At 49.2% G+C, this 25,568-nt stretch overlaps 1 protein-coding gene across 1 annotated transcript in view; it reads right to left on the bottom strand.

Moving 5' to 3' along the window:
• The window catches only part of tat (tyrosine aminotransferase), a 29,716-nt gene extending 5,162 nt beyond the window's left edge, over window positions 1–24,554 (bottom strand). Inside the window, exons 1-8 of the mRNA XM_078400881.1 lie at window positions 24,438–24,554; window positions 23,889–24,097; window positions 22,812–22,916; window positions 15,175–15,242; window positions 12,289–12,447; window positions 10,651–10,789; window positions 3,638–3,690; window positions 2,270–2,422 (exon numbers count right to left, since the gene is read on the bottom strand). Of these exons, the coding sequence (XP_078257007.1) occupies window positions 2,270–2,422; window positions 3,638–3,690; window positions 10,651–10,789; window positions 12,289–12,447; window positions 15,175–15,242; window positions 22,812–22,916; window positions 23,889–24,093 (882 nt within the window). The 5' untranslated portion in view covers window positions 24,094–24,097; window positions 24,438–24,554. The remainder of the gene's footprint in view (window positions 1–2,269; window positions 2,423–3,637; window positions 3,691–10,650; window positions 10,790–12,288; window positions 12,448–15,174; window positions 15,243–22,811; window positions 22,917–23,888; window positions 24,098–24,437) is intronic.
• Window positions 24,555–25,568: the final 1,014 nt, after the last annotated feature.

The raw sequence follows: 25,568 nt of genomic DNA, 5'->3' as shown, positions 1-25,568 counted from the left end.
AAAAGCTGCCCCTCACGTTCCTATTAAAACCTTCCCCTCTTACCTTAAATTTATGTCCCCTGGTACTTGATTCCTCTACCTTGGGTAAAGGTCTGTGTGCATTCACCCTATCTATTCCTCTCATGATTTTATTTTCCTTTATTAGATCACTCCTCAGCCGACTGCACTCCAAGGAATTATGTCCTGGCTACCCAACCTCGCCCGATAGCTAGGTACTTGGGTCCTGGCAACAACCTCGTAAATCTTCTCTGCACTCATTCCAGTTTAATGAAATCCTTCCTATAGCAGGGTGATCAAAATGAAAACAATGCTCCAAATGCGGCTTCACCAACGTCTTGTAACACCGAAACATAACATCCCAGGTTCTACACTTAATACCCTGACTGATGAATGCCAATGTGCCAAAAGCCTTCTTTACCACCCTATTTACCTGTGACCTACTTCAGGGAACTAAGTACCTGTACTGCTAGATGCCTCTGCTCTATATATAAAATTATAAAAGGACTGGACAAGCTAGATGCAGGAAAAATGTTCCCAATGTTGGGGGAGTCCAGAACCAGGGGCCACAGTCTAAGAATAATGGGGAGGCCATTTAAAACAGGTGAGAAAAAAGGCAGTGGAGGCCAGTTCGTTGGATGCTTTCAAGAGAGAGCTGGATAGAGCTCTTAAGGATAGCGGAGTGAGGGGGTATGGGGAGAAGGCAGGAACGGGGTACTGATTGATAGTGATCAGCCATGATCGCATTGAATGGCGGTGCTGGCTCGAAGGGCTGAATGGCCTACTCCTGCACCTATTGTCTATTGTCTATTGTCTATTGTCCTCAGGGTCTGCCACTCACAGGACCAGTGAAGGTCCTGCCCTGGTCTGTCTTCCCAACATCTGAATGAGTCATTTACAATGATGACCATAAAACGATCACATTGCCATACAAAATCCTCTAATTAGTGGACTGAAGATTCTTCATCAGACAGATTCCGACATAGTGCTTACAGCATTTTAGAGTCATAGAGTAGTCCCATTTTCCTGCATTTGACCCATATCCCTTTAAACGTTTCTATAATGTACCTGTCCATGTGTCTTTTCAATTGCACCTGCCTCAGCTATTTTCTTTGGCACCTCGTTCCATACCCACATCACTCTGTGTGAAAAAAGGTTACCCCTCCGATTCCTTTTGAATCTTTCCCCTCTCACCTTAACTTAAGGATAGGGAGTCAAACACTACATGGCAAAGACTTACGCTGAGAGGGGGAAGATTTAATAGGAACCTGAGGGAAAACCTTTTCATACAAAGGATAGTGGGTGTATGGAACGAGATGCCAGAGGAAGTCGTTGAGTTTGGGCTAAATTAGTTTGTCCCGTACGGGACCGCCCTTGTCCCATATTAGTAGGGTTGCCAACTTCCTCACTCCCAAAGAAGGGACAAAGGGTGATGTCACCGCCCCGCACCCCATGTGACCTCACCCAGCCAGCGGCCACGTGCTCCCGCCCGGCTCGGGCGGCCACCATTGGTGGAGCGGGAGCACGTGGCCGCTGGCTGGGTGAGGTCACGTGGGGCGCAGGGAGGTGACGTCACCCTTTCTCCCATCTTTGGGAGTGAGGAAGTTGACATCCCTACTAATATGGGACAAGGGCGGTGTCGTACGGGACAAACTAATTTAGCCCAAAATACGGGATGTCCCGGCTAATACGGGACAGTTGGCAACCTTACAACAGCATTTAAAAGACACTTGGGCAGGTACATAGATAGGAAAAGTTCAGAGCAATGTGGGCCAAATTTAAACAAATGGGACAAGCTCAGAATAGTAACTTGGTCAGTATGGACGAGTCGTGTTGAAGGCCCTGTTTCCGTGTTGCATAACTTGATGACTCTCGAAGCAGAAATAGCTCTTCTGCCCTTCGACCCTGTTCTGCCATTCAATGCTGCATTCACTGTGTGGGTGTGCACTCTCTCATGTGTAAGGAAGATGCTGGTTTAAACCGAAGATAGACACAGCGGGACAGGCAGCAGCTCTGGAGAGAAGGAATGGTTGATGTTTTGGGTTGAGACCCCTTCTTCAGTCTGAAGAAGGGTTTTGACACAAAACATCACCCATTCCTTCTCTCCAGAGATGCAGCCTGGCCCACTGAGTTACTCCAGCTTTTTGTGTCTATCTTCTGTCCAAACTCTCAACTTGTCTGCCTCCCCTGCAGGTTCTGCACCCTCCCACAACTCCGCTTCACAAGAGTTTGTGGCCGATCGCACCTCACATCCATTGGGCTGGAGTCTCACCTCTCTGCTCAAGATCTCGTTGCGGTCATGGATGAGAATCCAACCCATTCTCCAGCCGGGTATAAGCCAGCGTTTAGCCAGACCTCCGCAGCACAGGATGGGGACGCTGCTGCTCAGGGTGGCAAGAGCAATAAAATGGCTCTCAGCGAAGACCTGCATCAGACAGATTGAACGGTCAGAAATATTCCATCAGTGGTCACTCATAGAATTACGCAACAGCAGTGCAGGGATAAGAGTTACATAGAACATAGAGCAGCATAGCAGATGAACAGGTCCCTCAGTCCACAATGATGGTGATGCCAGGTTCAACTAAGCCTATCTGCCTACATTCCGTGCATATCCATGTGTCCAGCTAAATGCCTGTGAAACACATCCAGGTAATCTGTCTCCACCACCCTCCCAGCACCATGTTCTCAGCACCCACCACTCAGGCTCCTGTCTGTGCCAATGGTGCTGGCCAGTAGAAAGAGTTGAGGCGGAGGGGTGGGACAGGAGCTGGCAAGTGGCCGTCTGAAGAAGGGTCCCAACCCAAAACGTCACCCATCCTTTTTCTCCAGAGATGCTGCCTGACCCTGCTGAGTTATTGCAGCACTTTGTGTCTGTCACTGGCCAGTGATAGGTGGTGGGAGGGGCAATGAGCAGATTAAGTTTGTCGGGGAGGGAGTGACGGAGATAGTGACAGAGGCTGGCAGGTGATTAGTGCGGACAACTAGAGACTACAGATATGGAGTATGGTGAAGTGGTAGACTGGGAATGTACGTGGTCACTGGTTATATCTACTGCCTGAAAGCATTGTATTGTGCCTTCTGAAACAATTAGCTACAATTGAAACAGATAAAAGTGGATTCATTACTGATCTGGTTAGAAAACAGACAGAGCCAAAAAATCCAGGGTTTAAATGAGCAGGATTATTGGGATGCTGAAGAGCCATCACTGCTCACCACAGTGTAAAGAACTGAGGTGATGGGATCAAACAGCACATGCCCAAAGTTGCTGATGACACAAACCTGGGTTGGTTGGATTTTAATACAGAGGAAATATGAGGTTATTTACTTTGTACTTATAAAGGATAAAGAACTCTCTAAATGGTAAAAGGTTGGAATTGGTAAGGACCACGAAACTCGGTTGGCAAGGATGACTGTGGAAAATAAAATGTTTTGCTTGCTTTTAATATAAACAATTGGAGTACAAAAGGGGATAAATGATATTTCCAGCTAAACCAGGTGTGGACTAATGTGGGCAGTTCTTGTCAAAACTCTGGGGCCAATGCCCAATGCACCAGCCCCCAATAATGCTGGTCCTGACAATTATTACTGGTTTCCAAAGTTTATTAAGAAGAATAAATCCGATCACACCGGTTTTCCTCACCATTCCTCCATAGATTTCATCCACTATGATTGGAAGGTAATTTCTTGCAGCAACTAAAAGAGAAACAAACATGAATCATACGTTGCAAACGGAGGAAATATGCTGGAGAAATTAACAGATATCTTTCCTGTGAGTTAAGTGGGTAACTGTTGCGTTAAATATCACCACTGGTTCACAATCGTGACTCCCCCTTCCTCTGCCCTACTTTCTCAAACCCCAAGCTGCCCAACTCCTTGCCCTCCCCCACCAGTGCCCAATGCACCAGCCCCCCAAACACCAGTGCCCAATGCACCAACCTCCCAAACACCAGTGCCCAATGCACCAGCCCCCAAACACCAGTGCCCAATGCACCAGGCCCCCCAAACACCAGTGCCCAATGCATCAGGCCCCCCAAACACCAGTGCCCAATGCACCAACCCCCAAACACCAGTGCCCAATGCACCAGCCCCCAAACACCAGTGCCCAATGCACCAGCCCCCAAACACCAGTGCCCAATGCACCAGCCCCCAAACACAGGTGCCCAATGCACCAGCCTCCCAAACACAGGTGCCCAATGCACCAACCTCCCAAACACCAGTGCCCAATGCACCAGGCCCCCCAAACACAGGTGCCCAATGCACCAGCCCCCAAACACCAGTGCCCAATGCACCAGGCCCCCCAAACACCAATGCCCAATGCACCAGGCCCCCCAAACACCAGTGCCCAATGCACCAGCCCCCAAACACCAGTGCCCAATGCACCAACCTCCCAAACACCAGTGCCCAATGCACCAGGCCCCCCAAACACAGGTGCCCAATGCACCAGCCCCCAAACACCAGTGCCCAATGCACCAGGCCCCCCAAACACCAATGCCCAATGCACCAACCTCCAAACACCAGTGCCCAATGCACCAGCCCCCAAACACAGGTGCCCAATGCACCAGGCCTCCCAAACACCAGTGCCCAATGCACCAGGCCCCAAACACAGGTGCCCAATGCACCAGCCCCCAAACACAGGTGCCCAATGCACCAGGCCCCCCAAACACAGGTGCCCAATGCACCAGCCCCCAAACACCAATGCCCAATGCACCAACCTCCCAAACACCAGTGCCCAATGCACCAGCCCCCAAACACAGGTGCCCAATGCACCAGCCCCCAAACACAGGTGCCCAATGCACCAGCCCCCAAACACCAGTGCCCAATGCACCAGCCCCCAAACACCAGTGCCCAATGCACCAGCCCCCAAACACAGGTGCCCAATGCACCAGGCCCCCCAAACACAGGTGCCCAATGCACCAGGCCCCCCAAACACAGGTGCCCAATGCACCAGCCTCCCAAACACAGGTGCCCAATGCACCAGCCCCCAAACACAGGTGCCCAATGCACCAACCTCCCAAACACCAGTGCCCAATGCACCAGCCCCCAAACACAGGTGCCCAATGCACCAGGCCCCCCAAACACAGGTGCCCAATGCACCAGCCTCCCAAACACAGGTGCCCAATGCACCAGCCCCCAAACACAGGTGCCCAATGCACCAGTCCCCAAACACCAATGCCCAATGCACCAGCCTCCCAAACACAGGTGCCCAATGCACCAACCCCCCAAACACCAATGCCCAATGCACCAGCCTCCCAAACACAGGTGCCCAATGCACCAACCTCCCAAACACAGATGCCCAATGCACCAGCCCCCCAAACACCAATGCCCAATGCACCAGCCCCCCAAACACAGGTGCCCAATGCACCAGCCCCCCAAACACCAGTGCCCAATGCACCAGCCCCCAAACACCAGTGCCCAATGCACCAGCCCCCAAACACAGGTGCCCAATGCACCAGCCTCCCAAACACAGGTGCCCAATGCACCAGCCTCCCAAACACAGGTGCCCAATGCACCAGGCCCCCCAAACACAGGTGCCCAATGCACCAACCTCCCAAACACAGGTGCCCAATGCACCAGCCCCCAAACACAGGTGCCCAATGCACCAGCACCCAAACACAGGTGCCCAATGCACCAACCTCCCAAACACCAGTGCCCAATGCACCAGCCCCCAAACACAGGTGCCCAATGCACCAGGCCCCCCAAACACAGGTGCCCAATGCACCAGCCTCCCAAACACAGGTGCCCAATGCACCAGCCCCCCAAACACCAATGCCCAATGCACCAGCCTCCCAAACACAGGTGCCCAATGCACCAACCTCCCAAACACAGATGCCCAATGCACCAGCCCCCCAAACACCAATGCCCAATGCACCAGCCCCCCAAACACCAATGCCCAATGCACCAGCCTCCCAAACACCAATGCCCAATGCACCAGCCTCCCAAACACCAATGCCCAATGCACCAGCCCCCCAAACACAGGTGCCCAATGCACCAACCTCCCAAACACAGGTGCCCAATGTACCAGCCCCTCAAACACAGGTGCCCAATGCACCTTCCACCTCCATGCTCTAGCCCCCAACATCAGACCCAGGTCCATCTATTGTCTTCCATTCCCCTTCCAAATACAGGGATCCTGGGGTCCAAGTCCATAACTCCCTTAAAGTGGTGACACGTCAACAGTGTGGTATGAAAGCATATGGTATGCTCACCTTCACCGGTCGGGGCATTGAGTACAAGAGTCCAGAAGTCATGTTGCAGCTTTATTGCCTTTATTTGGACTGTATTTAGAGTATTGTGTGTAATTCTGCTCACCCCAATATAGGTAAGATCCAGAGGTTTTGATAAAGGGTGCAGAGGTTTACCAGAATGATGCAGGAAGGAACTGCGGATGCTGGTTTAAACCAAAGATAGACACAAAAAGCTGGAGTAGCTCAGCGGGTTAGACAGCACCTCTGGAGAAAAGGTGATTTTTTGGGTCGAGAAGGATCAGGTCTGAAGAAGGGTCTTAACCCAAAACATCACCTATTCCTTTTTTCCAGAGGTGCTGCCTGACCCACTGAGTTACTCCAGCTTTTTGTGTTTACCAGAATGATGCCTGGTTTGGGGTGTATTAGTTACAAGGAGAGTTGGATTGTTTTCTCTGTAATGCTGGAGTTTAAGGGGTGTTCTGATAGAAGTGTATAAAATGATGAGAGACATAGATAGAGCAGACAGTCAGAACCTTTTGTCCAGGGTTTAAAGTGGGAGAGGTAAAGTTTAAAGGGGATGTGCGGGACAACTTTTTTTACACAAAGGGCAGTGTGTGCCTAGAACATTCTGATTAGGCAAATATGATAGTGGCTTTTGGAAAAGCACATGGATATGCAGGGAATGGAGGCATATGGATTATGTGCAGGCAAATGAGAATTGGGCTTGACATCATGTTCGACACATTGTGAGCTGATGGTGTAGGAAGGAACTGCAGATGCTGGTTTACACCGAAGATAGACACAACATGCTGGAGTAACTCAGCGGGACGGGCAACATCTATGGAGAGAAGAAACAGGTGAAGTTTCAGGTCAAGTCCCTTCTTCAGACTGAGACTCAGGGGAGAGGGAGACAGAGATAAGGAAGGGTAAGGTGTGAAAATGGGATATCAAAGGGGATGCAGTTCATGGAAAATGTAGAATAGATCATTTTAGCTAGGGGAAGCTAACAATGAAGCATACAGAGATAAAATGTAATCAGGAGAACAGTCAGACTGGTTGGAGAACTAGGATAGGGGAAGGGATGGAGAGAGAGGGAAAGCAAAGCTGGATAGAGCTCTTAAGGATAGCGGAGTGAGGGGGTATGGGGAGAAGGCAGGAACGGGGTACTGATTGAGAGTGATCAGCCATGATCGCATTGAATGGCGGTGCTGGCTCGAAGGGCTGAATGGCCTACTCCTGCACCTATTGTCTATTGTCTATTGTCTATTGTTACTTGGAGTTCTCTAACTAGAAGAGTCTCGACCTGAAACATCACCCATTCCTTCTCTCTAGAGATGCTGCCTGGCCCACTGAGTTACTCCAGCATTTTGTGTCTATCTTTTGTGCTCTGATGGGACTGGTCCTGACCTGTACTGTTGTCCTATGTTCGATGGTCAGTTCTCTGACAGCTTTCAACCACGTGATCTTTCAGCACAGAGGACAATGTTTATTCAGCAATATCTGTTCAATACTTTTCATCAGATTTCACAATGAAAACAGACTTAGTACTTGAGGAATTTGGAGAGCTGCCAGAGGATGTAATCGAGGCAGGTACAATAACAACATTTAAAAGACAAAATGTAGAAACAAGGAACAGCAGATGCTGGTTTACAAAAAAAAGAAGACAAAGTGCTGGAGTAACTCAGCAGGTCAGGCAGCATATCTGGAGAAATGGATAGGTGATGTTTCAGGTCAGGACCCTTCTTCAGTAAAATTTAATCAGGGGGACAATCAGACTGGTCAGAGAACTAGGGTGGGGGAGGGATGGAGAGAGAGGGAAAGTGAGGGTTACTTGAAATTAGAGAAGTCAATATTCATACTGCTGGGGTGCAAGCTGCCCAAGCAAAATATGAGGTGCTGTTCCTCCAATTTGCACTGGGCCTCACTCTGACAGTGGAGGAGGCCCAGGAAAGAAATGTGAGTGTGGGAATGGGAGGGGGAGTTAAAGTGTTTAGCAACCAGGAGGTCAGGTAAGTTTAGACGGACTGAGCAGAGAGTGGCTAATTGATGTTTGGGAAAAGTTGTGAATTGCGCATCCATTGTGTGTGTGTGTGGGGGGGGGGGGGGGGGGGGGGAGGGGAGGGGATGCCGATGCAAGCTCAGCCAGGATTAGGGGAGGGGGAAGGATGGTTCTTGAGCCTGTTTCCATGCTGTAAGACTCTACCACTCAGCAAAGGGGAAGGCAAAATCCTAATGCAGGTGTCCATAAATCAAGAGGAGGCACGGTGCTTTAGTGGGCTTAAAGGAGATACTGCCCCGGTTAGGGTTGCCAACTGTCCCGTATTAGCCGGGACATCCCGTATTTTGGGCAAAATTAGTTTGTCCTGTACGGGACCGCCCTTGTTCTGTATCAGTAGGGTTGCCAACTTCCTCACTCCCAAAGTAGGGACAAAGGGAGATGTCACCGCCCCGCGCCCCACGTGACCTCACCCACGTGCTCCTGCTCCACCAATGGCGGCCACCCGGGCCAGAGGTCAGAGTTCCAACCACAGAGTCTCACTGGGCAAATATCCTGGATTTAGCGTAACCTCACTATACAATGCCATACAAGTGGTGGTAGTTGAGGCTGGGACTATCCCATTATTTAAGAGACAGTTAGACAGGTACATGGATAGGACAGGTTTGGAGGGATATGGACCAAGTGTAAGCAAGTGGGACTATAGCTGGGACATGTTGACCGGTGTGGGCAAGTTGGGCTGAAGGGCCTGTTTCCACACTGTATCACTCTATGACTGTGACTCTAAAACCTTAGCCAAGCTAGCTCATGTCGTCGACATCAATGACTGCATTTGGGCTGCTTCCAGTTCACTGATTTTATTCACTTCTAACCTGCCCACAAACTGGGTTGTTGGCTGCAACCTTCCCCCCATTGACGAACTGTACACTGCAAGGGTCAGGAAGCGAGCGGGCAAGATCATCTCTGACCCCTCTCACCCTGGCCACAAACTTTTTGAAGCACTTCCCTCTGGAAGGCGACTCCGGACTGTCAAAGCAGCCACAGCCAGACATAAAAACAGCTTTTTTCCATGAGCAGCAGCTCTACTCAACAGCCAAAAGTCTGTAGCCTCCTTTTGCTCTGGTATTTTATTTCATTCTTCACATGTGTAATTTATATTGTTGTATTCTTAATTGTTTACTGTATATTGTATTGCTACTTGCGAGCAAAGCACCAAGGTAAATTCCTTGTATGTATACATACTTGGCTAATCTTCAATTCAACTTACCTGGACCATCTCTGACACGTCTCTCCCCTTTCTTGATCTCTCTTGTCTCCATCCCAGGGACAGACTAACGATTGAGATATACTACAAACCCACTGCCTCCCACAGTGATCCAGACTACCCTGACCCTGCCTCTTCCAAGGATGCTATTCCCTGCTCTCAAATCCTTTGTATTTGCTGCATCTGCTCCCAAGATGAGGCTTTGCATTCTGGGACATCCAAGATGTTCTGTTTCTTTAGTAAACATGGTTTTCCCTGTATTGCCATAGATGAATTCCTCACCAGCATCTCCTCTGTGCCCCCTAGTTCTGCTCTTGCTCCTCTCCCCAAACAGAACAAGGATAGAGTTCCCCTGGACTTCACATTTCACCCCTCCAGCCTTCGCATCCAACATATCATCCTCTGACATTTCCATCACATCCATCGTGACCCCACCACCAGTCACATTTTCCCACCCCCACCCCTTCCCGCCTTCCGCAGAGACAGCTCCCTCCGCAACTCCTTGGTTCACTCAAAAAAACAGCCCCTCCCCAGGTACAGGAGATGTAACACCTGGTCTTATATCTCCACCGTCACCTCCATCCAAGACCCCAACAGTCCTTCAGCTGTGACGGAGGTTCACGTGCACCTCCTCGAATCTCATCTACTGCATCCGGTGTTCCTGATTTGGCTTCCTGTACATCAGTGAGACCAAGCGTAGACTCTCCAACGGTTTCACTGAACACTTGCGTTTGTTCTGCCGAGGCCTAACGAGTCTCCCGGTAAAACAACCATTTTAACTCCCCTTTCCATTTGCCACTGACCTTTCTGTCCTGAGTCTGTCCATTGCCAGAGTGCGGCCACATGCAGACTGGAGGAACAGCACCTCATGTTCCGCTTGGGTAGCTCACAACCCAATGGTACCAATATTAACTTCTCCAATTTTAGATTGACACATTAGATTTTTTACCATTTTTACCATTTCTCTTTCTCGTTCTCATTTTGCCTCAGGGATGTTCCATGTCAGCTCACTTCACTTTCTCCAGGAGTTGCTTCATGAGAATCTGCTCCTCCCCCCCCCTCCCCCCCCTCCCTCCTCCCACCCCCTGGCATTTAAAGATTGTTGTCTTGAAACCTCCAGGACTGATAAACCCAGTGCACTTAGTTACTTAGATTTAGTTACTTGGACCAATATCTCATTTGCAAAATTCCCAAACCTGTGTACTAACCAGTCAGAATATTTAGGAGATGTGATTTGTTGAACACAGAGCCACATGGATTTGAAGGATTGTTCACAATGATGCAGGCAGTTTTATCATCAATTAAAGCTTCCAAATGCTGAAGATCAATTTCCCATGACCGTTCTGGCTAGAATCAAATCAATCAAAAACACAGTCACTTACTTGGCAAACACCAAACAAAGTCCCATTCAAGAAATGCTAACAGCTAATGTTTATAAACAAGAGTACAGCAAATACATGACTAAAACGTTAAATTGCTAGTATGGACCACAGGATAAGTGGCCTATTGGTCCTGGTAAAAGCTTTCTTCAAGAACCATTGATGTCTGTGCAGTTACGATGGCAGCTAAATGCAAGAGCATGAGGGTTATACACCACAGCAGTAGCAACATAAGTGGAAAGGGGGTAAAGAAGGCACACAGCATGCCTGTCTTCATCAGCCAGAGCACTGAGGACAAAAGTTAGCAATTTGTGTGACTGGATAGACTGGGCTTGTACTCGCTGGAATTTAGAAGACTGAGGGGGGATCTTATAGAAACATATAAAATTCTTAAGGGGTTGGAGAGGCTAGATGCAGGAAGATTGTTCCCGATGTTGGGGGAGTCCAGAACCAGGGGTCACAGCTTAAGGATAAGGGGGAAGTCTTTTAGGACCGAGATGAGAAAACATTTCTTCACACAGAGAGTGGTGAGTCTGTGGAATTCTCTGCCACAGAAGGTAGTTGAGGCCAGTTCATTGGCTATATTTAAGAGGGAGTTAGATGTGGCCCTTTTTGCTAAAGGGATCAGGGGGTATGGAGAGAAGGCAGGTACAGGCTACTGAGCTGGATGATCAGCCATGATCATATTGAATGGTGGTGCAGGCTCGAAGGGCCGAATGGCCTACTCCTGCACCTATTTTCTATGTTTCTGTGTTTCTATGTTTCTATGGTTAGAGAGTCACAGTCAAACAGCATAGAAACAGGCCCTCTGGCCTAACTCATCCATGCCAACTAAGATGCCCCATAAGCCACTCCCATTTACCCCCTAACTAGGGTTGCCAACTTCCTCACTCCTAAATAAGGGACAAAAGGTGATGTCACTGCCCCGTGCCCCATGTGACCTCACCCAGCCAGAGGCCGCGTGCTCCCGCTCCACCAATGGCGGCCGCCCGGGCCAGGAGGCGGGTTGCTATGTAACCTCCATTAGGCGGCTCCTGGGCCTCCTGGTCAACACCGTCCGGGCCTACAGCGGCCCCCGGGCCTACAGTGTCCGGGCCTACACCCCCCCCCCCCCCCCCGGGCCTAATACGGGATAAGGGCGGTCTCTTACGGGACAAACCAATTTAGCCCAATATACGGGATGTCCCGGCTAATACGGGACTGTTGGCATCCCTACCCCTAACCTGCTGAACCTTTCATGCACATGTGCTTGTCCAACTGCCCGTTAAATGTTGTTATTGTGCCTGCCTCATTTATTTCAAGTGGCAGCTTGTTCATTATACCCACCACTTTCTTAACCATTGAGTCCCGTTTAAATCTACCCCCCTCACCTTGAATATATGCCCTCTAGTTTTTAATTCCCATTCCCAAGAAAAAAATACTGGATGCGTTCATTATATCTAGGCCCCTCATTCCAGTGTTACATACCAGTAAATTGTAGAATTTAACTTCAATACCCAGAGACTCAGCCAGCGTTTTGTAGAGAGAGAATCCTGGCCTGGGGATCAGAATGTTCTGTCCTGGGTTTGCCAGTACGTTGATGGCTAGTTCAATGGCTTGACTGCAGCCACTGGCCAAAATCACATCCTAAGGAATAAAATATGATGTCAGTCAAGGTCAATTACTGCATGATAATTCCTAATGAGTAATAAGTCTGACAACTATGGACTTCAATATATAAGACTCCAGGTGTCAACTTCTCTACATCGGCAAGACCAAGCGTAGGCTTGGTGATCGTTTCGCTGAACACCTCCGCTCAGTCCATCTTAACATACTTGATCTCCCGGTGGCTCAGCACTTCAACTCCCCCTCCCATTCCCAATCTGACCTTTCTGTCCTGGGCCTCCTCCATTGTCAGAGTGAGGCCCAGCGCAAATTGGAGGAACAGCACCTCATATTTTGCTTGGGTAGTTTACACCCCAGCGGTATGAACATTGACTTCTCTAACTTCAGATAGTCCCTGCTTTCCCTCTCTATCCCCTCCCACTTCCCAGTTCTCCCACTAGTCTTCCTGTCTCCGACTACATCCTATCTTTGTCCCGCCCCCTCCCCTGACATCAGTCTGAAGAAGGGTCTCGACCCGAAACTTCACACATTCCTTCTCTACAGAGATGCTGTCTGACCCGCTGAGTGACTCCAGCATTTTGTGTCTACCTATGGACTTCAATATTTTATGTTGCCTGTGAACTCACTGTGCATGCCTCCCACAGCCACATGGTTCAGGTACATTACACACAGCAAGGGTCCCAGCACTGACTCCAGTGAGTACCACTGACCACCGGCACCCAATCACACAACTCTCTGCCCACCCACTATCTATTGCAATAAGCTGCCAGAGGAAGCTGTTGAGGCAGCGACAATAACAACACTTAAAGACATGCACAAATCGGTAGGAGAGAACTGCAGATGCTGGTTTTCACGGAAGGTAGACACAAAATGTTGGAGTAACTCAGCGGGACAGGCAGCATTTCTGGAGCGAAGGAATGGGTGACTTTTCAGGTCGAGACCCTTATTGAGATGGTACATGGTAAAATCAGTTCATGGATAGGACAGGTTTAGAGGGATATAGACTCATGTGGACCCGTTGGGTGCAAACCTCTCCTGTGGCAAACCTCTCCTACCGATCCATGGACCTGTTGATGGGCGGGGAGTGTCCCCCGGGGCCGTGTGCGGGCGAGGGGGGACAGGGAAGGGTAGAGGGAACCACTCACGTCGGCCCCGGACGTCCATCACATCAGCCAGAGCGAGCTGTGGATCTGAAACCTGTCCTGGAGTGGTCGGCAGCGAACGGCCATTTTGTTGGACTCTGTTGGAGCTTCTGCCGCCACACTGCACCACGGGAGGAAGGTCAGGCATGGGGCACGCCGAGACGGGCGGGGGGGGGGGGGGCAGCGCATTTGTTAAAGTTTATGAAGTAAATTGTTTTCAAAAAGTAACAAAAGTTGATTTCTTGAGACCGCGGGGGAATGGTAAGTAGGATGGGCCTAAAATTGTGGCGCTATCGTGTACCAATTTTTTTCCGGATGAAAACTGCACATACGGGACAAACAAACAAACGGGGGAACAAACAAGATGAGTTTTAGTAATATATATAGATGGGCCAAACGTGTGCAAATTGGACGAGCTTAGAAGGAGCAGCTTAACCAGAATGGCTGGTTTGGGCTGAAGGGCCTACCTCTGTGTTCTATGACACTATTGCCAATTCAAACTTGGATCCAATTTACTAAGTTGTCCTAGATCACATGGGCTCTAACCTTTTGTGATAATCTCTCACGTAGGACTGTGCAAAGACCTTACTAAAGTCCATGTAAACAACACCTACACTGTCATCAATACACTTTATTATCTCTTCAAAAATGGAGTCAGATTGGTCAGACAGTATCTGCCCTTGACAATGCAATGCTGGCTATCTCTGTAGGAAAAAAACTGCAGATGCTGGTAATAATCGAAGGTAGACACAAAATGCCTGAGTAACTCAGTGGGTCAGGCAGCATCTCTGGAGAGAAGGAATGGGTGATGTTTCAGGTCAAGACTCCTACGCAACCTCCAAAAGGTGAACATACTCGGCCCCGCTCCAGGAACACACTCCGTTAGCCTACACTGTCCCGGCCTACAGCGTCCTGCAGGCCTACAGTGTCCGGGCCTACAGTGGCCAGGCCTACAGTGGCTCCCAGGCCTACAGTGTCCGGGCCTACAGTGTCCGGGCCTACAGTGTCCGGGCCTACAGTGTCCGGGCCTACAGTGTCCGGGCCTACAGTGTCCGGGCCTACAGTGTCCGGGCCTACAGTGTCCGGGCCTACAGTGTCCGGGCCTACAGTGTCCGGGCCTACAGTGTCCGGGCCTACAGTGTCCGGGACTACAGTGTCCGGGCCTACAGGACTGCCCTTGTCTAATACGGGACAAGGGCGGTCCCATATGGGACAAACAAATTTAGCCCAATATACGGGATGTTACTAATACGGGACAGTTGGCAACCCGACCCACTCCTCCCTACACCTCTCTCCCCCCACCTGCACACTCTGCTGTGTCCTTCAATCTCTCCCACCCCCAGCACCCTTCCCCACAATTCCCCAACGATGCCTCCCCACCAAACACCATAACCTCCTGAACTGAACCCCTGTCGGAAGAAGGATCTCGACCAGAAACGTCACCCATTCCTTCTCTACAGAGATGCTGCCTGTCCCACTGAGTTACTCCAGCACTTTGTGTCTATCTTCGGTTTAAACCAGCATCTGCAGTTCTTTCCTGCACCACAACCTCCTTGTCTGACACGGCCCTTCCCTATCCACAACATGAATGTTGCTGGATCATTACCTTTGCCTTCAAGGGTGATTCAGGACAGCTGTAGAAATTAGCCACAGCATCTCTGCTGATCTGATAACCTACAAAGAAAGCAGAAGAAATCAGCCTGCATGCAGTTCAAACGACCTCCTTCATTCAGCACGTCAACACACCCGATGACTGTAGAACAGGTATAAAATAAGAAAATAGGACCAGGAGCAGGTGGCACCAGGCCGCTGGAGCCTGCCCTGCCCTGCCCTGCCCTCCACATGACCCAGGCCTCAGCTCAGCATCACAGCTGCTTCAGCAACCTGAATGTCCAGGAACAAAGAAGACTGGAAAAAGTTGTGAGCACTGCCCAGTCCATCACGGCTCTGACCTCCCCACCATCAAAGGGATTTACCGCAGTTGCTGCCTCAAGAAGGCAGCCAGCTTCATCAGAGACCCACACCACTCTGGCCACACTCTCACTGGCCCACACCACTCTGGCCACACTCTCACTGGCCCACACCACTCTGGCCACACTCTCACTGGCCCACACCACCCTGGCCACACTCTCACTGGCCCACACCACCCTAGCCACACTGACCCACACCACCCTGGCCACACTGACCCACACCACTCTGGACCACACCACCCTGGCCACACTCTCACTGACCCACACCACCCTGGCCACACTCTCACTGGCCCACACCACCCTGGCCACACTCTCACTGACCCACACCACTCTGGCCACACTCTCACTGGCCCACACCACCCTGGCCACACTCTCACTGGCCCACACCACTCTGGCCACACTCTCACTGACCCACACCACCCTGGCCACACTCTCACTGGCCCACACCACCCTGGCCACACTCTCACTGACCCACACCACCCTGGCCACACTGACCCACACCACTCTGGACCACACCACCCTGGCCACACTCTCACTGACCCACACCACACTGGCCCACACCACCCTGGCCACACTCTCACTGACCCACATCACCCTGGCCACACACTCATTTCACCCCTGCCATTGGGAAGAAGGTACAGGAGCCTGAAAACTGTAACGTCCAGGTTCAGGAACAGCTTCTTCCCCACAGCCATCAGGCTATTAAACACCACAACCTCAAATAGGCTCTGAACTACATAGGCTTGGGGGCATTGGTTTTGTCTTTTTACACTATTACTGTCTGTTTTTTATGTGTGTGTGTTTGTGTGTGTTGTGTGTGTGCGTGCATATGTACGTGTGCATATGTATACACTCATTGCGAGAGGATTTGCGTTTAGGAGCAAGGAGGTACTACTGCAGTTGTACAGGGTCCTGGTGAGACTGCACCTGGAGTGTTGTGTGCAGTTTTGGTCTCCTAATTTGAGGAAGGACATTCTTGCCATTGAGGGAATGCAGTGTAGGTTCACCAGGTTAATTCCCAGGATGGCGGGACTATCATATGATGAAAGAATTAATCGACTGGACTTATATTCACTGGAATTTAGACGGGTGAGAAGGGATCTGATAGAAACATATAAAATTCTTCAGGGATTGGACAGGCTAGATACAGGAAAAATGTTCCCAATGTTGGGGGAGTCCAGAACTAGGGGTCACAGTTTAAGAATAAGGGGTAGGCCATTTAGGATTGAGATGAGGAAAAACTTTTTCAGCCAGAGTTGTGAATCTGTGGAATTCTCTGCCACAGAGGGCATTGGAGGCCAATTCACTGGATGTTTTCATGAGAGAGTTAGATTTAACTCTTAGGGCTAACAGAATCAAGAGATCTGGGGAGAAAGCAGGAACGGGGTACTGATTTTGGATGATCAGCCATGATCATATTGATTGGCGGTGCAGGCTTGAAGTGCCGAGTGGCCTGCTCCTGCACCTATTTTCTATGTTTCTATGAACTTTTTTTTCTTGTTTATCGTTTAGCTGGGACATCTCATATTTTGTGCTAAATTAGTTTGTCCCGTATGAGTAGGGTTGACAACTTCCTCATTCCCAAGTAAGGGACAAAGGGTGACCTCACCCAGCCAGGGGCCACGTGCTCCCGCTCCAGCAATGGCGGCCGCCCAGGCCGGGAGGCGGTTTACGTAGCAACCATTGGTGGAGCGGGAGCACGTGGCCCCTGGCTGGGTGAGGTCACGTGAGGCGCGGGGCGGTAACGTCACCCTTTGTCCCTTATTTGGGAGTGAGGAAGTTGGCAACCCTATCAGGACTACACTCTCGCTGATGAGCTGATACAGAAATGGCCCCTTTGCTCTACTTGTTCATACCGACAAAGTTGCCTACCTGAGCTAGACCCACTTGCCCGCACATGGCCCCGGTCTCTCTAAACTTTTCCTAAATATGAACCTGTCCACATCTTATAAATGTTGTAATGGTATATGCCTCAGCTACTGCTTCTGGGACTTTATTCCATATTTACCCATCAACTGTGTAGGAAAAAAACAATTCTCTCTCCCGAGATGCTGCCTGACCCACTGAGTTACGCCAGGATTTTGTGTCTACCCATCAACTTCTGTGTAAAAGAAATGCCCCTTGGGTTCCTTTTAAGTCTGTACCCTCTCAACTAAACCTATGCCCTCCCATTTATGACTCCCCACCTTGGAAAAAAGACTAACCTTTCACCTTATCTCTGCCTCTCATGACCTCCATAAGGTCAGCCCTCAGCCGCCTTTGTTTCAGAGCAAAAAAACCCGACCTGTCCCTCTTGTAGCCGAAGCCCTCCAATTCCAGCAGTCTCATTGTAAATTAGCCTTTGTGCCTTTGACATGGTGATCATGGTGGGCTGAAGTTTAGGAAAAAAAACTGCTGCTGCTGGTTTAAATCGAATGGTAGACACAAAATGCTGGAGTAACTCAGAGGGTCAGGCAGCATCTCGGGAGAGAAGGAATGGGTGACGTTTCCGGTCGAGACCTTTCTTCAGACTGATGTCAGGGGAGGGGGCGGGACAAAGTTAGGATGTAGTAGGAGAAAGGAAGACTAGTGGGAGAACTGGGAAAGGGGGAGGGGATAGAGAGGGAAAGCAGGAACTACCTGAAGTTAGCCATAGAATGTTCATGCCGCTGGGGTGTAAACTACCCAAGCGAAATATGAGGTGCTGTTCCTCAAATTTGCGCTGGGCCTCTCACTGACAATGGAGGAGACCCAGGACAGAAAGATAAGCTTGGGAATGGGAGGGGGAGTTAAAGTGCTGAGCCACCGGGAGATCAGGTTGGTTAAGGCGGACTGAGCGGAGGCGTTGAGCGAAACGATCACCAAGCCTGCGCTTGGTCTCGCCGATGTAGAGAAGTTGACATCTGGAACAGCGGATACAATAGATGAGGTTGGAGGAGGTGCAGGTGAACCTCTGCCTCACCTGGAAAGACTGTTTGGGTCCTTGGATGGAGTCGAGGGGGGAGGTAAAGGGACATGTGTTGCATCTCCTGTGGTTGCAGGGGAAAGTGCCTGAGGAGGGGGTGGTTTGGGTGGGAAGGGATGAGTGGACCAGGGAGTTACAGAAGGAACGGTCTCTGTGGAAAGTAGAAAGGGGAGGAGATGGGAAGATGTGGCCAGTAGTGGGATCCCGTTGGAAGTAGCGGAAATGTTGGAGGATAATTTGTTGTATGCGACTGCTGATGGGGTGAAGGTGAGGACAAGGGGGACTCTGTCCTTGTTATGAATGGAGGGAGGGGAGCAAGAACGGAGCTGCGGGATATTGAGGAGGCCCTAGTGAGAGCCTCATCTATAATGGAACCCCCATTTCCTAAAGAATGAGGACATCTCTGATGCCCTAGTGTGAAAGACCTCATCCTGGGCGTAGATGCGGCGTAGACGGAGGAATTGGGAGTAGGGGATAGAGTTTTTAAAGGAAACAGGGTGGGAAGAAGTGTAGTCAAGATAGCTATGGGAGTCAGTAGGTTTGTAGTAGATGTCGGTCAGTGGTCTGTCTCCTGTGATGGAGATGGTGAGATCCAATGGGCTGAAGTGTGTTTATCTCAGGGCAAAAATATTATGGATAAAAGGGATAAACTCAGAGACGGGATCAGTGCATGGAACTATGATGTTGTGGCCATTACAGGACAGGTAGCTCAATGTTCCAGGGTTTCCAGGTTTCCAATGGCTGTGAAAATTAAGTGCAGGTTTCTAAGTGGCAGCAAGAAGCAGGCTCATTATGATAGGATTGTAGAATAGATTACAGATAGAATTGGGAGAAGTTTAAATGTCCAGGTTAACAACAGCTTCTCCCACTGATATGAGAAAAAACCTTTTCACCCAGGGAGTTGTGAATCTGTGGAATTCTCTGCCACAGAGGGCAGTGGAGGCCAATGCACTGGATGAATCTAAAAGAGAGTTAGATAGAGCTCTAGGGGCTAGTGGAATCAAGGGATATGGGGAGAAGGCAGGCACAGGTTACTGATTGTGGATGATCCGCCATGATCACAATGAATGGCGGTGCTGGCGCGAAGGGGCAAATGGCCTCCTCCTGCACCTATTGTCTATGTGTCTATGTTTCTCCCCATGCTGCCGAGCTGCTGCCATGTACTCTCATTCTCAACTCGATTCAGTTGTTGCACTTTAGTTTTTTGTTTGCACTTCAAATTGCACACTAACCTTTGCACCATTCTGCTGTTTTGCACTTGTCATTGTATTTATTGTTGTATCGGTCATTATCAGTCCAGTTCATCACACAAAGCAGCCTCCCTCCTCCCCTCCATCTACTCTTCATACTGCCTCAGGAAAGCAGCAAACATAATCAGACCATTCACACCCCGGTCATTCCCCCTTCTCCTGTCAGGCAGAAAATATTCATTGGAGGCCAATTCAGGAGGGTCGCGACCCGAAAACGTCACCTATTCCTTCTCTCTAGAGATGCTGCCTGACCCGCTGAGTTACTCCAGGATTTTGTGTCTATCTTCGATTTAAACCAGCATCTGCAGTTTTTTTTCCTAATCTAAATCCAAATCTGAATCTCAAATCAGAGAAGAAGTAGATATCTAAAGAAGACGGCCAATTTTGATTTTATAGGACAACAACTTTCAAAAAGTGATTGGGAGAGGCTGTTTACAGATAAAGCAAGTGGGAGGCTTTTAAAACGGAGTTCTTGAAAATTCAGGCCCAGCGTGTTCCAATTAGAGTGAAGGACAAGACTGGCAGGCATAGGGAACCCTGGATGACGAGAGAGATTGAGGCTCTGATCAGGAGAATGGGGCAGGGGTCAGGTATAAGCAGCTGGGATCAAGGTCATCCCTTGAGGGCCACCTTGTCCACGCCGACCATCAAGTACCTGTCCATTCACCAGGTTGCAGAGCAACATGGGAATAAAGAGACAAGGAATGGGACAGTCGTGATTATTCTGCTGGCACGGAATCAAACTACCTCCTCCTGTGCTGTGATACAGAGATGAACAAGTACTAGTTCCCATGGATGAAGCACATTATGTGCAGAGATCAGAGCATTTAGAATAGAGGACTTTTATTGGTTTTCAAAATAATGAACGTTTGTGACAGTTTTTTCTTTAATTTCACTGGCAGAAGCTGAGTAACCAAAATACACACGGAACATAGAACAGCACAGCCCCGGACCAGGCCCTTGCTGGTAATGCCTGTGCCCACCAAGATGCCAACACCATCACACACATAAACCATATCCCTCCATTCCCTGCATGTCCATGTGCCTATCCAAACGTCTCTTAAATACCACTATGGTATGTGCATCCACCACCACTAACGGAGAGTGTTCCACCCACTCACCACCCACTCACCACCCACTCCCCACCCACTCTCCACCCACTCCCCACCCACTCCCCACCCACTCCCCACCCACTCACCACCCACTCCCCACCCACTCCCCACCCACTCCCCACCCACTCCCCACCCACTCACCACCCACTCCCCACCCACTCACCACCCACTCACCACCCACTCACCACCCACTCTGGAAGAATCTTGCCCAGCACCTTGACTGTCAGATGAGGAAAGATTGGAAAGACTGGGCTGGAGTCTTCACTGGAGTTTAGAAGGATGAGAGGGGATCTTATAGAGACGTATAAAATTATAAAAGGTGCAGGAAAAATGTTCCCAATGTTGGGGGAGTCCAGAACCAGTGGCCACAGTCTAAGAATAAAGGGGAGGCCATTTAAAACTGACGTGAGAAGAAACGTTTTCACCCAGAGAGTTGTGAATTTGTGGGATTCTCTGACACAGAGGGCAGTGGAGGCCAATTCACTGAATGAATTTAAAAGAGAGTTAGATAGAGCTCTGGGGGCTAGTGGAATCAAGGGATATAGGGAGAAGGCAGGCGGGGGTTACTGATTGTGGATGATCAGCCATGATCACAATGAATGGCAGTGCTGGCTCAAAGGGCCAAATGGCCTCCTCCTGCACCTATTTTCTATGTTACTATGTGGTCCCCTTTAAACCCGGTCACTTTTTCCTTGATGCTCTCTGGTGTTTGATAATTCCATCCTGGGATAAAGGTTCTGCCTATCCAGACTATCTCTGCTTCTCATAATTCATATACCTATCAGGTTTCCCCTCTACCTCCCGTGTTCCCGGGAAAACAGTCTAGGAACCTCTCCTTGTAGCTAATGCACTCTAATCCAGGCATCATTCTGGTGAACCTGCTCTGCATCCTTTCCAAAGCCTCCACATCCTTCATGTATTGGGGTGACTATAACCACGCAATATTCCAAATGCAGGCTAACCAAAGTCCTGAGAAGCTGCATCATGACCTCCTGACTCTCATGCTCAATGCTCCTACCCCTATGAAGGCAAGCACACTATATGTCTTATTCACCACTCTATCTACTTGTGTTGCCACTTCCAGGGAGTTATGGACTTGGTGTGCATCAATGCTGTTAAGGGTCTTGCCATTATCTTCCCTTTACATTTGACCTCCCAAAGTGCTACATCTCATGCTTGCTCGGATTAAACTGCATCTGCCATTTCTCTGCCCATTTCTGTATCCTGCTGTATACTTTGACAGCCTTCACAGTCTGCAACCCAGCCATCTTGGTGTCATTTACAAACTAACTAAGCAACCCATTTCTTCTAACAACAGAGGTTCCAGCACAGATCCCTGTGGAACTCCACTAGTCACAGACCTCCAGCTAGAATATTGTCCCTCCACCACAACCCTCTGTCTTCTATTAGAAAGCTAGTTATGAATCCATACAACAAGCCACTGTTAATCTACTGCATCTTCTGGATCAGCCTACCATGGGGGACTTTATCAAATATCTTACATTTTGCAGATAATTTGTTCATTTGTGTAGAGGTCACTTTATATATAATGCAACTGAACAAAATCTCTTTTCACCTCATTGAAATGTCCACACATACACTAGAAAATAGTATACAGTATAGTGTAGTGTCTGAGACTAGGGTCGCCAACGGTCCCGTATCAGCCGGGACATCCCGTATTTTGGGCTAAATTAGTCCTTGTCCCGTATTAGTAGGGTTGCCAACTTCCTCACTCCCAAAGAAGGCACTAAGGGTGATGTCACTGCCCCACGCCCCATGTGACCTTACCCAGCCAGCGGCCACGTGCTCCCGCTCCACCAATGGCGGCCCCCGGGCCGGGCTGTGACGACACCCTTTGTCCCTTCTTTGGGAGTGAGGAAGTTGGCAACCCTATCTGTGATGGTAATTAGGATCACAATGTGCTTCGTATATGAGCCCTTGCACTGTGTTAGAATTGAAGTCAGTACCTATGGAAGGTGCATAGCCATTGAACCTGCCCGAGTCCACCGCTTCCTTCATGGCCTGCAGAATCTTCTCATTAGTGGGAAAATTCCCAAACACAGTAGGATCACCTTCAAACAAAAGTTACAGATTATTCATCAACACCAGGCTCTGGAGGGATGCTCCTAAACATTCATCATTAAATATTGTTTGATTCAGAATTAAACCCTTGGGTTTGGGAAACAGCTGGCCACCATTGCTGGAGACTTGTACAGGTGTCAACATAGCGTGGACCATGTGGGCTCCTCCTCCCAGCAAGAACTCCAATACTAACCCCACTTCACTCCCATCACCTATGACCACAAACCCAAGTCCAACGCGTTCCCCCACCACGAACCCTACACCAAACCTTGGTCCTTCCTGTCATATGTAAGTCCAACCACCCCAGCACATCCAGCAAATCAAACTCAAGCCCTGACTCTCTGATTGACTCCACTTCACAACAATCTCACCTCCTACCTGCCTCCCCCCCTCCCACCCCCTCCCACCTTCCCGATATCCCCAAAGGGAGCAGAACTGAATCAAGTTTTGAACTGGTTTCACTGTCAGGAGCAAAGTCACATTAACCCTTTTCAAATCTGAGTGAAATCGTTAAAACTCCACAACTCTCATTCCATATCAAAGGTAGACACAAAATGCTGGAGTAACTCAGCGGGTCAGGCAGCATCTCTGGAGAGAAAGAATGGATGACGTTTCCTTCTCTCCAGAGATGCTGCCTGACCCGCTGAGTTACTCCAGCATTTTATGTCTACCTTCGATTTTTACCAGCATCTGCACTTTTTTTCCTGCTCCTTCTCATTTCATATCTCATGAATTGGACTGTGGAGATCTGCTCAGAATTGACTACAGTATTCACTGTGTTCACAATACAATACAATACAATACAATACAATACAATTCACCTCCACATTGATTAGATTTCACTCACTACATTGTTTGTTCCCCAATCTGAAGTGAGGTCAACATGAAAGATGGGCAAAGGTGCCTTTGTTGTGTGGAAGCAACACTCTTACAAAGTGCAGTTGTTGCACGTATCCACTTACCAATAGACAGGGTAATCAAGGCTTTCTCGGGATTTGGCTCGATCTTCATGTTATCCACAATGGCACGTATTGGGTTGAAAGTACGTTTGGACATTTCCGAGGCCCGAATATTCCACTTGGTACAGCGTGATTTTAACCTCCCGGAACACGTGAAACCACTGCTACTCAGGATGGAGTCGAGGATCATCAAACTGTCACTGGCCATCTCACTGGGGAGCAACAATAAGATCACAGATTTCAGAACAACAGTAGAAAGTGAGGGACGAGATGAATGGGAGAGAACAAAGTAGGGGATGAGATAATGGTGAGCATTTGGTGGAACTAGAGAATGAATGGGGGAATGGGAAGAGAAGATAGGGAGAGAGGGATGGAGAAAGTTCATGAAGCAGAAGTTCAATGATATGGGAAAGTTCAAACATCTCCTTTGCTTGCCCAACCTGCTTTTAAAAATAGAAACCTTGCCAAACAATTAGAATTGTCAAACGCTTTAAAACAGCAGTTCAGTTCTTTGATCTATGACTTATCTTTAGGACTACACAGATTGAGTACCTGACAGAGAGGAAAGTAGAGATGATGCCTAGCTGGAGGATGATGTCCTGTGGAAGGATGAGTTGCTTTAGAAGGATGAGTGCTGCAAGGAAAATGCGGAGAGCTCTAAAAGCTGACCGGGCTGGGCGGAGAGCTAACTCCCACGTCCATTGGTCTCAGGAGTGGGCTGTGTCAGGCCACTGACACCAAGCACAATTCCACCACTGACGTCTGGCATTTACTTTTCCAAACTCTCCAACAAGAAAATGGACAAAACAAACAGAAATTACTCAATAAAGGTAAACCTGAGTCAAGCAATGTGGAGAACACATTCGTACATCAATCCTGCAAGCAGCTGTGCAATGATTTCTCTGTTTTGATGTCACTTGTTTGGTTTATGCAATGCTTTAGTTGAAGCCGGTTATTTGGTCCTGAATCTCTCACCTTCCATTGTCAGGATTATTTAAACCTGGAGAAAGGTTAATTGTGGCTTGCTGGAGTCAGGGCAGGGGCTCACAAGGAGATAGTAACAACAAACTGGAGCTTGGGGTTGAGATGGTGTCTTCCAGGGAACAGGCCGACAGATGCGCCAGCCCTTCTTGTCCCAGCTCCTGTTATGATAAACTGTGGGTGTTGATGTGTCGCTGGTGCATTTGCTTTGACAGAGAAAGAAATCAGAATAGTTGCTCAGAGAGAGAGGTAAATTAGCAAGAGAAGAAATAGTTAATAAAATTGAGATGTCAAGGCTTAGAAGACAACAAATGTGGTCACCCTTTTCAAAAAAGGCAGTAGGGCAAGAGGGTGAATAGAATAGCGCCCTTAGAAACCAAAGCTTACATCTCTGTGTGGGGCCGCAGGAGATGGGCAAGGCCCTCAATGAGCATTTATCCTCTGTGTTTACTGTGGAGAAAGATGTGAAGACTGGGGAACTTGGGATAGATAATAGAAGTGTTTTAGAGGACAGTCTATATTACAGTTGAGGAGGTACTGAAATAGGGTTGCCAACTGTCCCATATTAGCCGGGACATCCCGTACATTGGGCTAAATTATTCCGTACAGGACTGCCCTTGTCCCGTATTAGGCCCGGAGGGCGCTGTAGGCCTAGACACTGTAGGCCCGGACAGTATAGCCCTGGACAGTGTAAGCCTGGAT

The sequence above is a fragment of the Rhinoraja longicauda genome, chromosome 6, assembly GCF_053455715.1.
Source record: "Rhinoraja longicauda isolate Sanriku21f chromosome 6, sRhiLon1.1, whole genome shotgun sequence".
Classification (NCBI taxonomy): domain Eukaryota; kingdom Metazoa; phylum Chordata; class Chondrichthyes; order Rajiformes; family Arhynchobatidae; genus Rhinoraja; species Rhinoraja longicauda.
The sequence above is the reverse complement of the archived record's forward strand: the minus strand, read 5'-3'. Positions and strand labels throughout refer to the sequence as shown.